The sequence below is a fragment of the Bos grunniens genome, chromosome 26 (genome assembly GCF_055505025.1).
Source record: "Bos grunniens cultivar Pamir isolate PY7600 chromosome 26, Bosgru_T2T1.0, whole genome shotgun sequence".
Taxonomy (NCBI): Eukaryota; Metazoa; Chordata; class Mammalia; order Artiodactyla; family Bovidae; genus Bos; species Bos grunniens.
The window spans coordinates 13,801,374-13,818,199 of NC_141190.1; the positions used below are offsets into that span (position 1 = coordinate 13,801,374).

The 16,826-nt window shown below is 39.6% G+C and overlaps 1 protein-coding gene across 5 annotated transcripts in view; it reads left to right on the forward strand.

Annotated features, from left to right (window-relative positions):
- The first annotated feature begins 4,322 nt into the window (after positions 1–4,322).
- BTAF1 (B-TFIID TATA-box binding protein associated factor 1) overlaps positions 4,323–16,826 on the forward strand; it is an 88,008-nt gene continuing 75,504 nt past the window's right edge. For 3 of the 5 annotated variants that reach the window (XR_015155636.1, XM_086378558.1, XM_086378557.1), the window contains exon 1: positions 4,323–4,636. Coding sequence is in view for 3 of the 5 variants with exons in the window: in XM_086378557.1 (XP_086234683.1) it covers positions 4,469–4,636 (168 nt within the window). In the remaining 2 variants the exon portion in view is untranslated. Of the gene's footprint in view, positions 4,759–16,826 lie in introns of all 5 variants that reach the window. The other 2 variants (XR_015155635.1, XM_086378556.1) reach the window with 1 other exon arrangement.

The following is a 16,826-nucleotide window of genomic DNA, read 5'->3' on the forward strand; positions in this document are numbered from 1 at the left end:
GACGCTTACTCCTTGGAAGGAAAGTTATGACCAACCTAAACAGAATATTAAAAAGCAGAGACATTGCTTTGCCAACAAAGGTCCATCTAGTCAAGGCTATGGTTTTTCAAGTAGTCATGCATGGATGTGAGAGTTGGACCATAAAGAAATCTGAGCTCTGAAGGATTGATGCTTTTGAACTGTGGTATTGGAGAAGACTCTTGAGAGTCCCTTGGACTGCAAGGAGATCCAACCAGTCCATCCTAAAGGAGATCAGTCCTGGGTCTGGAAGGACTGATATTGAAGCTGAAACTCCAATACTTTGGCCACCTGATGTGAAGAACTGACTCATTTGAAAAGACCCTGATGTTGGGAAAAACTGAAGACAGGAGGAGAAGGGGACAGAGGATGAGATGGTTGGATGGCATCACTGACTCAATGAACATGAGTTTGAGTGAACTCCGGGAGTTGGTAATGGACAGGGAGGCCTGGCGTGCTGCTGTCCATGGGGTCGCAAAGAATCAGACACGACTGAGTGACTGAACTGAACAACCCTATAAGGTGCTATTATTGTCCCCATTTTCCAGAAGAAGCAGTTGAAGCTTAGAAAGGTTATACAACTTCCCTGGACACACAACTATTAAATGCGGTGAGGAAGGATTTAAAAACAAGCTATTCTGACTTCAGTATATTTATTACACTATGCCTTACCAGTCTGTAACACGTTTAGAACTACATATCGTATCTAATTACCTCTTGGATATTAAAGAGTAAGGGTTTTTTTTTTAATGCGTATCAGATCATTTTACTCCCATGCTTAAAACCCTCCTATGACTTCCTATTGATTTCAAATGCATGCAGCAGTAATTGGCAGCTTGAGCGAGCAGTAGCTGGAAGCAAGATCTTAGTTTCCCAGACTGGGAGTCCTAACCACTGGACCACAGGGGCAAGCAGTTAGGGCAAGAAGGCAGAAGATAAAGAGTAAGTAAAAAGTTTATTTGAAAAGAAAAGTATGGGCAAACTCAGATTCGTGCCTTTGGGAAGTTTAAATCCTTTAGGGGACAGTTTTCCAGGTCTTTGTCTTCCTTCAGGCCAATCATCTTGCTTTGTTCCCCCACACCCCATGGGTTAATCTGTCTCAGGACCTTCCCCTGAGGTGTGCATGCACCCCTCAGCCAAGATGGTCCTCAAAGTGCAGGCTTCTGGGAGGAGCAAGACTCATTATGGCCTGGAATTATCCCCTGACTTTTGACCCCAGTGAGCCTTTCTGCACATATGTAGTGTCTCCCTTGTCCCCAAAATGGGGGAATGGAGATCCCTTAATCCTTTACTCAAACAGGGTTTTGTCCTTGTTTGTCCTTTTGTCCTTGCCATGGGCTGAATGAAGCACAAGCTGGAATCAAGATTGCCAGAAATATCAATAACCTCAGATATGCAGATGACACAACCCTTAGGGCAGAAAGCAAAGAACTAAAGAGCCTCTTGATGAAAGTGAAAGAGGAGAGTGAAAAAGCTGGCTTAAAACAACATTCAAAAAACTAAGATCATGGCATCCGGTCCCATCACTTCATGGCAAATGGGGAAACAATGGAAACAGTGACAGACTTTATTTTCTTGGACTTCAAAATCACTGCAGATGGTGACTGATCCATGAAATTAAAAGACGCTTGCTCCTTTGAAGAAAGTTATGACTAACCTAGACAGCATACTAAAAAGCAGAGACGTTACTTTGCTGACAAAGGTCCATATAGTCAAAGCTACGGTTTTTCCAATAGTCATGTATGGATGTGAGAGTTGGACTATAAAGAAAGCTGAGCACCAAAGAATTGAGGCTTTTGAACTGTGGTGTTGGAGAAGACTCTTGAGAGTCCCTTGGACTGCAAGATCAAACCAGTCAATCCTAAAGGAAATCAGTTCTGAATGTTCATTGGAAGGACTGTTGCTGAAGCTAAAATTCCAGTACTTTGGCCACTTGATGTGAAGAACTGACTCCTTGGAAAAGACCCTGATGCTGGGAAAGATTGAAGGCAGGAGGAGAAGGGGACAACAGAGGATGAGATGGTTGGATGGCATCACCAACTCGATGGACATAAGTTTGAGCAAGCTCCGGGAGGTGTTGATGGACACGGAAGCCTGGCTTGCTGCAGTCCATGGGGTCACAGAGTTGGACACAACTGAGTGACTGAACTGAACTGTCCTTGCCATGATTATTACCTTGACTATTGCCACGACTTGGCTCAGAGGTTAAAGCGTCTGCCTGGAATGTGGGAGACCTGGGTTCGACCCCCTGGGTCGGGAAGATCCCCTGGAGAAGAAAATGGCAACCCACTCCAGTACTCTTGCCTGAAGAATCCCATGGAGGGAGGAGCCTGGTGTGCTACAGTCCATGGGGTCGCAAAGAGTAGGACACGACTGAGCTACTTCACTTCACTTTAATTGCCACGACTATTACCTTAAGGTATTTACAAGAGAGAAAGACTGGTTATTTACCCTGTTTCTGTTGTTACTTCCATTTTGGAGGGCAAAGAAGAGGCTGATTGTAAATTCCTCAACTAGAGCCCCTCTATCTTGTCTCAGGAAATGTAAAGAAGAGGCTAGTTTTAAGTATCCAGTCTGAAACCCACTTCTTCATACCCCATGAGATGCAAACAGGAGGCCAGTTGTAAATGTCTAACCTGGGCCTTTCTACCTCCTACTTCACTACTGCTAGACGAAAATCCAAATTCCTTACAATGGCGCCTTTCTACCTCTCCCATCTTGTTCTCCAAGATAGCCAGCTTCTTTTAGGTTTTTACCTGAGATGTATCCCCTACCTGGAAGACTCCCTCCTGTTAGTCAGGCCTCAGATTAAGCTCCTCCTTGGTTTTTCCCTAATTACCCAGTTTGGAGTCTCTAATCATGCTCTCTATCCTATCATTCTGATTTTCATAGCATATAAACATGATATTTTCTCATTTACTTGTTTACTCTCTTTCCTTCCATTAGAATGTAAGTTCAACTACAGTGGGCACCTTATCTGTTTTGGTTTCTTGTGAAATCCTAATCTCTATAATAGACTTTAGCATGTGGTAGGTACTTAATTTTGGCTGAATAAATTAATGTAGTGTATGATCAGTAAATGTACCTGCTTGTTAGTTTCAGTGGTGGTACATGAACTGAGAAGGCAGGTGGGAGGAGCTGGTGAAATATAAAGGCATTTAAACATCAGTTTTTGCCTAATAGTATAAATAGTGCCTAACAGTGTTTGGCATAGAACAGGGGCCAAATTAGTATTTGTTTTAGAATGAACAGTATATATTACTAGTAGCTTGGCTCTTGGGCAAATTTCTTAACCTTCCTGAGCTTAGTTTTCTAACCTATAAAATGAAGATTAAAACTTACTTTACAGGATTAGCCTACAAATTATATGAGATAATGCATGCCAAACGTATAGCACATAGGTTTTTAAATTTCTTTCCCTTTACACTTTATAAACTCTTGGAAGCTCTTCTAGCCGCATGACCTCATTTTATTTCTATAGTACTTCTCATTAGTCTTTATTTTATGGATGAAAAAGACTCAAGGGCTGAGGCAAAGCTTCTTCAGGTAATGACAAGCCAATGGACAAGTTTTATAAGCAAAGGAGTGACTCGATGAAAGCAGTGTTTCTTGAAGATTCATCTGCTGGAGGCCTTTAAGATGGGGTCAACTGAAGAAGCTGGAGAAATACTACTTTGACTACTATCATAAAAATCAAGTTTAAGGTGAAAAGGCATGCACTAGGTGACAGAGAACGTTTGAAAACCTAACAAGAGACTGAACAGCTACACAGCAAAAAAGACACAAACTGCCGACAGTTCTCAAACACGGTTGAGAAAGTGATGTCACCAACAACCTAAACAATTAAGATACCAAACTTTGCAAAATGGTTGGCAGTTCTTCCCTCTAATACCTATGCAGAACATACGGCGGTTACATGGCAAACATTTGAGCCGTGTCTTCACTGCCGTTGCACACCTTTGTGGATTTCACCCTCCCACTGGGATCGCCATCTGGACTAGAGCATCTTATGGACCTGTGGATTCTGTTTTCTCTACGAGCAGTCTGGTGAGGTGAGAATCGGGGCGATGAAGAATTAGAAGTAAAGGTTTTGAACTCTGAGAGTCTCGGCTAGATCGACTTTTTTCTTTCTATAAAAATGAAGTCCTTGAAGACTTAACGACCCCCTCCGGAAGAGCACAAACAGCCTTTTGGCAGCTCGTGCCACCAGGCCGCAGCCGCTCGTACTCCTTCGGCTCAACAGCAGAGCGGAGCACCTCGCGGTGAGCTGACGTCACTTCCGGCGCGCTGACGCTCAGTCCGGCGTGCCGACGCCTGCGTCAGCAAAGAGCGGGGCTGGGGGCACCCGGTTTGAAGTCGTGCGGGTCGGAGCACTGCCGCCTCCGCCGCTGTCTGAGACCCCCTGCTTCCGGGTCGCGGCGGGGAAGAGCTCGGGTAGGCGGCAGGGCAGATGCCCGAGGGCCCGCGCCGGGACGTTCCGCGCCGCACCGGCCGCTCCCCTCTGTTCCGCGGCCTGGGCCTGCGCCGCTCCGCTCTCTGGAAACTAGCGCCTCGGCTGCGCGGCTCGTCGCTCGCGGGGAGCTCCGAACCGCCGGCGTCCGGCCATGGCGGTCTCCAGGTGGGTCTAATTCCTCCAGAGCTAACAGGAGGTTCCCATTGTCACTGGGCTCGGGCGCCTTCCTGCCTAGACTCCGCAGTTCGCCCCTCAGTCAGCGGGGCTTTGGACTCGGGTTACTCCACGTAAGTAACCCGTGGAGGAATGTCTTTTTCTTGCTGAATAGACCGTTTGGCACGTTAGAGCTAGTTTTTCTCTTTCCTCACCATGTTTCTCTTCTCTGGTTTCTCTTCCCTCTTTCAGTGCTAGGAGAATCTTTTCGCTTTCTTAGTATTCTAAGGCCGATCCCTAACCTCCATTTCACGGGAAAACTTGGTAGTAACTGACGAAGTCGGGGAGACTTTGAGTTAGTTATCTAAGTGACCTTCTAATTATGTTAAAATTTGTGTTTACGGCTTTAGGGATATGTTTTTTCCTGAGTGCTTCTTTCTTACATTATAATTTTTCGTTTTGTTTGGCAGTACACATTCAGTCGTCAGCTTTGTAATCTTTAGCAAATTATTGTATTAGTATCATCTTCTTTAACCAAGGCGTGAAAGATGTATCACGAATCTTAAATTATTTTAAAGTGATGGCCCCTCGTTAGGAAAGTATAGGAGACTATAGGGAGACCAGCAAGACATTTCTTTGTATGGGTAGCAGGAAAGTCTTTTTCTCCAATATGAGAGACTGGGGTGGGGAGTACATTTTGTCAGAGCCTTGACGTTAGTGGACATTGATATGTGTAAGTAGGGGGTAGACCCTCTGATAGAAGACAGAAGGGGTTCACCAAGTTTGTTAGTTTTCATGAGAAATGGGTCCTTCTACCATATAGACTGAAAGGGAAAAATGATGACAGTTCAGAAAACATAGTTTTTGTTCATTTTTCAGAGTTAATTGAACAGATTCCTATTTTGCAAGCAAAAGGATAACCCATACCTCATAGATTCCCTAGATAACTGATGAGAAAGTGTGTGGGAGAAACCCAATAGAGTTGAGTGTGAGGGGTTGTGAGGTACCTGTAATAGGGGGCATCTAATTTTTATTTCATAGATTATTTGATTCCATTCAGTGTGAGGAAATTCTTATTTTGTGATGTATAAAATAAAGAAAAAAATGAAAGTTTAAAGAGCACCTAATCTGCTTGACTAATGCAAATCTATTTACAGAAGTTTAGGGCACCTACATTTCTGAATGAATGAGTTTTCAAAGCAGCTGCTTTTTGTACTTGACATTGGATTTCAAAGGGTGGTGCTCTTTTTTTCTGTAGATCTTTTTTAATTTAGCTTGCCAAAATTCTGTTAAATTCTACTTTAAAAAGAAAACTTGTCATGGTTTTATAAAAGAGCTAGTCCTGGACTTACTTTGATAATACAGTAGGTTCATGGAAAACACTTTTGAGACACTTTCTGATTTGGGGATACTACCAGTCCTTGACTTTTTCATATGAGGATTCACTTTGAATAACAGACTTTAATTTTAAACTGACCTTCGCCATGCACTGAGCACACATGTTTATGAACTAAATTTCCTTTCTCTTCTTGGTGTGAAATACAGACTCATTTGCATGTCCCTCATGGCTCAGACAGTAAAGAATCTGCTTACAATGCAGGAGACCTGGGTTTGATCTCTGAGTTGAGAAGATCCCCTGGAAGAGAGCATGGCAATGCATTCCAGTATTCTTGCCTGCAGAATCCCTATGGATACAAGGTGCCTGGCGGACTATAGTCCATGGGTCGCAAAGAGTCTGACATGAATAACCACATACACATACATACAGACTCATTTTAATATTTTATTGTAGAACAGGTTGAAAATGGTTGAAAAGATAAAAATTATTTGTGAGAATCAAATCTAAAATATTTTTTGCACTGTTTGTATCAGTGTGTGACTGAAAAGAAATGGTAATGTTTTTATAACCTTTAAATATTTCCAATAGGAGGGAAATGTTAAGTTCAGAAATCCAGATCCAAAGATCCAGGAATAATATTTGACTTTGCCCTCCCTTCCTTTCCCCCAGTCTAGCCAGTCCCCAGATCCAATCTTGTCAGTTCTACATTTCTAATCTTTCTCTGGCCAATCTTTTCTTCCCACGCCATTTATCACAGTCCTACTCCATACCACCATCATCTCTAATCCAAGACACCTGTCACAGCAGCCATTCTGCTCTTCCTGCCTCCATTGGTATCTCTTTCTAATTTATTCTTTGCTTCTTTGCTAATGTTAATTTTAATGTAGCCTTTTTTTTTTCTCCCTGTTTAACCATTTAGTTTTCTGTTGCCTTAAGATAAAGGACAAATTTTGTAACAAACACATCTTACCAGATCATTTGTGATCTGGTTCCTGCTTTACCATTTTAAGCTTCATCTTGTCAAGTTGTTTGAGTCTCTCTCTCTCCCCCTCTTCATTCTGAATCTTTGTTCTTTTTCACCTCCTAGTCTATAAAACATTAATTCCTACCTTAATCTCTGGAACATTAATTCCTACATTCTCCTCCTACCCAACCTTAGTTTTTAGATCTAAACCCTAAGCCTATACATGTGTCACTTTGTTTGGGAAGCCTTCTCTGGTATTACCTCATCTCAGCTGGTGAGATATTGTCTTGCCAGTCATATTTATCATACTTTGTGATTGTTTAATTGTTCGCTTTCTTGCTTGAGTTAACATCAGCTCTGTGAGAGAAGTGAATGTCTTTACTCCTTCTTTCCCCAGGAGAGTGCCTTTTCTCATAGGTGCTCAATACACTTTTTAAAAAATGGGTGATTGTTTTCTTGTTTAATTCCTGTCATGATTTTTCTGTAACTTTTGTAGAGTATTTCTGGTGTTTTTCAGGAAGTGCTTCTGAGTTTTACAGGTTTCCCTAAGAGAGAAAAACTTTCATTATAGTTTTGAATATTGACCAGAATTATAATTTAAAAAACAATAAATATCGTCAGAACTAGTTTTATAAATTTATAGTCTAGTACAATTCTGTGATAGCATGGTCTTTTATAATGCAAATTGGATATAATGTAACTGCATTTTCTGTAATCAAAATTTTTAGACTTCACTTAGTTTTTTAAAAATTATTATTCATTTTATTTTCGGCTGCATTGGATCTTCGTTGCTGCAAGCAGCCTTTCTCTAGTTGTGGTGTGCAGGCTTCTTACTGCAGTGGCTTCTCTTGTTGCGGCCCATGTGCTTAGATGGCTCCAAGACATCTGGAATCTTCCCAGACCCAAGATGGAACTCGTGTCCTCAGTATTGGCAGTCAGATTCATAACTGCTGGACCACCAGGGAAGTCCCACACTTAGCCTTTATAAAGGCTTAGTTTTAATGTAGTACTTTGAATTATAAGCATGTAGCAAATGGTAAAATGTATGGTCAACTCTTGATCCCCTATGGGTGAGTTAAATCTTGCCACAAACACCTACCCCACCCCTCAAAAAACCCTACAAATCTTTGTGACTCTAAAATTGCAAATACAATGATAGCATTTGAAGTTCTCCCATAAAATGCAGTGAACTACTACTGAAAATGTATGACTCTTTTAGACCTCTAGTAAAAGAGTATACACATGTGAAAGAACAATGTTGCCCTTAATAAGTGAATGCTGGAAAGTCAGCCAAACTCACTCACTAGCTACTTGACTTGCTCTCATAACATCAATCTCAGCAAAAAAAAAACCCCAACAAATTAGTATGTATTACAGGCTTTCAGTGTTGTTTGCAAGCAGTTTAAATCATAATTATTAAATATTTGAATACTGTGTTGTTCTGTAAGCCTCTGTCCCTGTATCATCTGTCACTAATTGAAGTTGAGCCACCAACAGTAAAGGTAATGTTAGAGGGATTGTTAAAAGTTATGTTCATTACAGAAGGTGGTGGGTGAATCTGTAACTATGTTGGGTTCCACGGCTTAATTTTTTAAAAGATTGTTTTTGATACCTTTGCCTGTTTATACCACGGTTGGTTGTTGTTATGCATCGATTAGCTATTATGAATTTAGTTTTTCCTTGATCATATACAGAGAATGTAAAAATATAATTTAGAGAATTTTCCATCAGTGATCTCTGCTATAAAGGTCATGTCTAAAAGTTATGACTTGACTGTTTTAGAAGCCATACCTTAAGTCTGTGACGCACATCTTTGGAGTTTAAAAATGATGCTGTGTTCAGAAAAGATTCTGAACATACCCTCTTACGGAAGAAACAAATTGCTACATGTGAGCAGAACTTTGCTCTGTTGTGTTAATTGTTTGTCAACACTGCTGATGCTTCAGAGAAACATTGTTTCAGTGACCTATTCTGCACAGTAAAGGGAAGTTTCTTGATGTGGGGGGTCCTTGCTCTTGACAGAGAAAACGCTAATATGATCTTACCTGTGGGAGAGCACAGGTGTTGTTTGTTTGTTAGGCCTATTCCTCCATTATTACTAATTTCTATTCATTATAAGATTGACAGAAGACACTGTTGTAAATTGTAATATATTGAATATTTTGTACTTTAAAAATGGGGACCAAAAGCTAGGAAAGGTAGAGGAGGCATTATATAAGTGTATCCATTTTAATCCCTTTGGTTAAATTCCTCCCTGTTTCTTTAGTCTGTTTCTCAAAGTAGTATCCACCTAATAATTCACCATTTTAACCATTTTAAAATATGCACTTTCAAATGAAGTTTTAATCCACTAAACATTATTTTTCCCCCTGAAAAATCTAGATTTTTATATTTAAGATAAAGTCATACAAGAGGCAGAGGTTAGGGGAAAAAAAGTGTCCTGAAGGAAATAATGCACCTTGGCTGTCCTTTTCAGCACTCATTTAATAAGTATTTACAGAGTGCTTTCTATGTTCCAGGTGCTGGAGATACAGCAGAGAATAAAAATGGATTTCCCATTCTCATGGAGTTCCTGTTCTGGGGGTGGGTGGGTGGGGGAATGTAAATGACACACACCTGCCCTGGCATCTGGCTTTGGTGTTGTTTCACATCTTCATGTCTGTTCTCAGTGTTCTTTGTGGCACTTCAAATTAATCTACTTTCTTCTAGCATTAACATAGTTTCAAGTAACCCACAGTAGGAACTTGAAGGCATACATTTTAAAACATCAGTCTAGGCAATTTCTTAAAAGACATTTCTTTTGATCATAACTTCCTTGCTTAATGATGTTATGTAGAACTAAGCACAGTGTTGATACCAGATATTTATGTTCTTATTCCCTAAGTAACACAGAAAAGAAAAGCCTCACATAGTAAATGTAAAAAATGCGTGACAAATTGGACAAACTTGACTGATCATTCCCTTTTAGTTATAATTACAAAGCCATCTCTGAAGTATTGTCTCAGTTGACCTTCCATAATTTTTTTAGAGTGATTAAATTTATTCAGAGAATACTGAGATTGGAAATAGATTGCAAATGTTATATTTTAAACACTTTCTTTTTCCATCCTCAAATAGCGGAAATGCAATATATATTTGTTTATTGGTGTTGAAGTAGTAGTCTAGGACATTTTTATAGTTCAGCATGCATATTATTTCTTTTTATATTCTTTTTGAATTATGATAATACAAACATCTGAAGAGAAGTTAAATTATAGTTGCCAGCATAACCTCTACAAACTCCATGTACTTTCCTAACAGCCAGTTTTTTTAAACCACATTTTGTGTTTTAATTTGAAGTATAATTAATTTTCGGAGAAGGCAATGGCACCCCACTCCAGGACTCTTGCCTGGAAAATCCCGTGGACAGAGGAGCCTCTTGGACTGCAGTCCATGGGGTCGCTAGGAGTTGGACACGACTGAGCAACTTCACTTTCACTTTTCACTTTCATGCATTGGAGAAGGAAATGGCAACCCACTCCAGTGTTCTTGCCTGGAGAATCCCAGGGATGGTGGAGCCTGATGGGCTGCCGTCTATGGGGTCACACAGAGTCGGACACGACTGAAGCGACTTAGCAGCAGCAGCATAATTAATTTTCAATATTGTATTAGTTTCAAGGATATAACATAGCAATTCAATATTTTATATATATCATTTAAAGTTACAATAAAATAATGGCTGTCTTTCCCTGTGCAGTACAGTGCATCCTTGTTGCTTATTTGTTTTATATATAGTAGTTTGTGTCTCTTAATCCCACACACCTATCTTCTCATTCCCTCTTCCCTCTAGGCAGTCTTTAGAGCAGTTTTCTGAAATCACAGGTTTATAAAATAAACATGGATCATGTCTTTTATAGTTATTTCTCTGAATTAAAATCCAATTGAAAATGGGCCAGATTATCATCATCAATAGATTCATAACCAATTGTTGTTGTTCAGTTGCTCAGTCTTGTCCGATTCTTTGTGACCCCATGGACTGCACCATGCCAGGCTTCCCTGTCCTTCACCATCTCCCTGAGCTTGCTCAAACTTATGTCCATTGCGTCGGTGATGCCATCCAACCATCGTGTCCTCTTTCGTCCCCTTCTCCTCCTGCCTTCAATCTTTCTCAGCATCAGGGTGTTTTCTAATGAGTTGGCTCTTTGCATCAGGTGGCCAAAGTATTGGAGCTTCAGCTTCAACATCAGTCCTTCCAATGAATATTCAGGACTGATTTCCTTTAGGATTGACTGGTTTGATCTTGCAGTCCAAGGGACTCTCAAGAGTCTTCTCCAACACTACAATTCAGAATTATCAATTCTTTGATGCTCAACCTTCTTTAGGGTCTAACTCTCACATCCATACATAACTACTGGAAAAACCATAGCTTTGACTATACAGACTTTTGTTTCAAAATGATGTCTCTGCTTTTTAATACACTGTCTAGGTTTGTCATAGATTTTCTTCCAAGGAGCAAGCGTCTTTTAACTTCATGGCTGCAGTTGCCATCTGCAGTGATTTTGGAGCCCAAGAAAATAAATGTGTCACTGTTTCCATTGTTTCCCCATCTATTTGCCATGAAATGATGGGACCAGATGCCATGATTGTTGTTTTTTAATGTCATCAGTGGATACTGTCAAATGTAATTGCACCATGTTTTATTTAATTTATTCTTCTACAGTCTCTGGTATCTTCTGTTCAGCTTGACATCTATTACCTCTTTTTCCTCCATTTGTCTATCCTTTGAAGAATGAAGAGTAGCATTTTTTACTGTTAGCTGTTATGCTACATAAGCTTTAGCCAAAAGAAGTATTGTGGTAAGTACTGTGTTCCCTCAGTCAGCCCTTCTTTTAACTTTCTTTTTCTTTTGATCACCTGGCTTCCTTCAGACCTCTCCTTCATCAAGGGTCCTGTCTGCCCTCCAGCATAATACTGGCTCTGTCTCATACCCTTTCCCTCTCCCCTACCTGTTCATTAAACCAGTCTTTTCCTTTGTGTCCTGACCCGTGCTTACCCTGCTTGCCTCATAGTTTGCTATCCTGGTGTAATAGGTCACATTGCCCTCTTGTGAGATCCCGGTCTGCTTATCCCTTTGTTGTTCCTTTTGTGTGGCATCTAATCTGTTATCCTGGAGAGAAGAATGAAAAAGTCCAAAAGGGGCTTTGAGTCAGGAGCACCAAAGAAGTATTCTAGTGTCCCCATTCTTCTATTCAGGGAGTCAAATCTGACTATCACAAGGTGGGAGAGGTGAGAATAGACAGGTCTGGAATTGGATGCGAGGATGAGCTGATCTGCCCTCAGGGCAGTTGACTGGTGAGGGAGCGGAGGTGACATGACATGGTGTTGGGGTATAAGGCTTTGAAGAAAGGAGAGGCAGAAGGAACTGTGGGATTGTGAGGCAAATTCAGCATTAAGTTAGAGGAGTAGAAGGTCTTTGGGCAGGAGTATGTGTCCGCAGAGGACTCAAGGAAGGTTTAGGAAGGGTAGAAATTACTGAAGGAATACAGTGCCTACTGCCCAGTCGTTTTCAGCTTGCTCTTTGCAGCAGCCATAACTGCCTAATGTTCAGATTGCTAAAGTACTGCTGTACTCATCTTTTTACTTACTGAAACATTGCTTTAGCATCACTTCTGTTATTTTTATAACTTGTTTTTGTGTAGTATAGCTATGACAGATTAAGGATATTTCTCAAAGGAAGCAAAAAAATATATAGTACTCTCTTTGTTTAAAAATGGTGCTTCAACCTGTCCCCAAGAAACTTGGATTTTTCTTTATCTATGATTTTAATTACAGTAAATACCAGGTACTCAACAAATATTTGAATTCTGTGCAGAGACACTTTGCACAATATTGTGGGGGACAAAAAGAATCATTGAAGAAGGTGAAGCCTAATAAGCATAAGACAACATGTGACAAATTAATGTAAAGACACAAAAATGCATAATAAATACCAAAATGAGAATCCCTGTGGATTTTAGAAGAGGATGTAATTGTGTAGTAGTCCATGAGATGGTGTCAAGAAAGTAAAGAACTTGAACTGAGTCTGAATGGGTGGGAATGAGCTGAAGAATTGGACCAAGAGAAGACATTCCAAGTAGAAGAAACAGTAGACAAAATTGTGGAAACCAAAATGGCCTTTGTTTGGGAGATACTTTCTTGTTTTTGATTACTACCTGGTAGGTAAGGGTGAGCCATTGAAAGTTTTAGAATAAGGTAATAATTTGATCACAGGGTGTTCTAGGAAGTAAACTTAGCATTGAGATCTTATTAGTATGGAGTTTTGCTCATCAGGCAGTTGAGAGTTTGCACTTGAGCTCCCACATGGGCTAGATTCGGGGATTATTTGTTCTGTGTTATAGTTTAAACAAATTACAGTTTCCTATAGGAGAAACTCATGAGAGATGGACAGCCAGGGATTGAATTTGGGAGAATGTTCTTATTAAGAGTGTTAAGAATAGGGAAACGATGGAAAGAATTAAGAGATCAGAAAAGAACAGGGTAATAGAATGTTTTGAAAACTTAGGAAGGAAAGTATTTTATGAGCGGGGTAGTACTGAAATCAGATGTCACAGAAGAATCATGAAAATTGGATTTACAAAAAACAAAGCCATTGGTTTTAGAGCTTAGAAGTTCCTTGGTGACCTTCAGGTGTGCTATTTCAGTAGCAGAGAAGGATAGAAACTTGATTTATAGGGATTAAAATATATGTGGTGAGAAGATAAAAGAAGTGATTTTAAACACTTGTTCAAGATGCTTGGCAGCAGAAAGAGTGTTCTAGAAGATGGAGGTCAAGCGGTTTATCTTATTAAAGATGGACTTCTGTATATTTGAAGACAGAAGGGAGTAGATTAACAAGGCAGTGATGTAAGATATTCGAGAAAGGATAATTGAATGAGGGTAGAAGGAGATGGTATCAAGAAAATGGTGAGACATTATGCAAGTCTTGAAGAAAAACAAGGACTGTCTCTTCATCTGAAATTGAAAGGATGAGTATAAAGACCCTTAAAGGTAATAAGTGAGATGAGATAGTTTGTATTCTAATAACCTAGGGATCTACTCAGTCCATTCATTTTTAAGGAATAGGTAATGGCAATTGGGACTTGAGGAAAGTGGAAATGATTGTGGGGGGGGACTTGGAAAACTCAATTTAACTATTTATACATAGACTTACAAATAGGTTAGTATTGTCACTTCCTTAGAGTATTCATTTTGCAGCCAGCTTTTGCTTTTCATCACAAAAGCGGAACTCCATCACTGAAAAGGAGTTATGAAGTATTGGGCTGGTTAAAAAGTTTCAGTTTTTCTGTAAGATGATACAGAAAAACTCAAATGAACTTTTTGGCTGATTCAGTAGTTGAAATCTATCCAGAGGTGCAGTCTAAGGAACTTTGCAATCAAAGATATGACAAACATGGTATATAAGGGGAAAAAAACTATAAACAGTTGCAGTGATGTGAGGCTATGAAATATGACTAAATCTAGTTTTACTCTGTAAAATAAGAGGTTAAGTGAAGTTAAGTGGGTTTCTTCTCTAAGCCTTCTAACAAGTGACAAAAGTAATACTTTTAAAGATCTCCTAACTTCCAGTCTAGTTCTACCATTTTGCAACTTTTCCTGTAGGAAGGTCCTGGATTTATGTAAACTGTACACATGCAGTTTATATTATTATAAAGAATACATGCATCGTATACAGATATAAGTCCGTTGTTGCATAAATATGACTTAAGACATAATTTTTATAATAAAACATTTAATTTTTTGATAATTTTGCTTGGCATAGAATATAGATTTAAAATGAATATTTATTTGCCTTGATAGAAAATTGTTCATAGATATTAAATTTTCTTTTTGAACATTTCTTTTCATTGAGCAGAGGCATTCAAAATCAGTCCTGGCAATAGGCATATATTTGTTGTGAAGTTTCAGAGACAGTTTCAGTAGCTTTAACATCACAATCAGTTATAAAGATGAAAATACATCAAAGAGCATTCTAGAGTTATGTATGGGATGTATGAAGGAGGTAGTTTTATGGGAAAAGGATTTGGGATCTGACTTAGTGTTAGAATTTTATGAAAACCACTGTCAGAAGATTTTTTCCTCCCTTCTGCCTCATTATTTCTGAGTCATCCTTCACCAAATCCTGTTGCAAAGCCTGAAGAGTAAATGGGTGAAGGCAAGTATTTAGGCAGCCTTGGATGGATAAGGAGAAATATTACGTCAGAAGGTGGGGTGTGTCTATGCAGTGTTTTTTTCGGAATTAATTTCTTTATAATCACTCTGTGTGTCATTCAGTATATAGGAAGCAAAAATTGTGTTGTATTACTTTTTTCTTTATGTCACTGGCTTTAATTACCTCATATTTTGTTTACAATATGGCCTCCGTAATACCCTTAACTGTAAAATCTGAACCTTGCCTCTTAGTGTTTTATTTTGAGTCAGTTGAAAAGTTTTCATGGTACCCTTAGCCTTCTTGACTGAAAAAGACCTATTTTGGTTGCATGTATGTGAAAGTTGCTCAGTCATGTCTGACTCTTTGTTACCTCATGGACTGTACACTCCATGGAATTCTCCAGGCCAAAATATTGGAGTGCCTTTCCCTTCTCCAGGGGATCTTCCCAACCCAGGGATTGAACTCGGGCCTTCTGCATTGCAGGCGGATTCTTTACCAGCTGAGCCACAAGGGAAGCCCAGTTGTGTATATATATATATGTGTGTGTGTGTGTGTGTGTATCTTTATATATATTTTTTTACTAGTTACAATGATTTTGTGTTTATTAGTGACTGGCTAGTTTGATAAATACTGCCCCCTCCAGAGAGCTTCCCAAGTGGCTCATTGGTAGAGAATCTGCCTGCCAATGCAGGAAAAGATGTGAGTTCAATACCTGCGTTGGGACGATCCCCTGGAGAAGGAAAAGACCACTCCAGAATTCTTTCTGGAAAATTGCATGGACAGAGGAACCCAGCAGTTGTACGGTTCATAGGGTTAGAAGAGTCGGACTCAATGACTAAACAGCAACAACCCCCTCCAAAAGAAGAAAAAAACCTGCTTATTTCATGTGACCCCTATATTTTGTTATAAAGGGATTTTAGAGCGTTGCTTTCTAATTTTTTAGCTCTTTGTAAAAGAAAAATAATCCCAGATGTAAAAGATGAGCCTCTTTGCAGTTTATTAATATTCATGCTTAACTTTGGGACCTTGCTTGCTTTCTCTTCCTCATTAGATGAGATTTAAAGGTTTGTTCTCGAAATCTCCCCTCATATAGGATTGGGGCACAATATCACCTTGCCCCTTTTCATCCTTCATCTTGTATGAATACCCATTTATTCTGTATATGAGACTGCCTTCCTTTCTTTCCCTGTGGTATCCATTTGCTTCATTGAACCTGATTAATACTGTGGTGGAAGGGCTAGACCTATATGACACATGGACAGCTGGTAGTAATTACTGGTTTCTTTCTCTGTTTTAAATCTTAGGATTTTCCTGTATCCCAGAAACAAAGTGACACAGTTTTCCATTTCCCCCCACTTATTCCAGGTGTAAGACATTGTGATTTTATTGCAACGTATCTATTGGATAAATGTCAGAGCTGAGATTTGAATCGTGGTGCTGTGGCTCTGGCCCATAATGGTGTTTGTCTTTTACAAACTGTTTCCTCAGAGATCTTCTTGCCATTCTGTCACGTCTATACAAATGACTCATTTATCTGTATACCTTTCATCTTAACTTTCTTTTGAACATCAGATCTCTATTCCAACTGTTCTTTTTGCTTTCCCCTAGCTTTCCTGACCCGGCCATTAATAAACTTGTCATCTTTCCTCAGAAACATTTCCTCCACTAGTTCTTCCCATTTCTTTAATGACATCTTCATTTCTAAGATTCA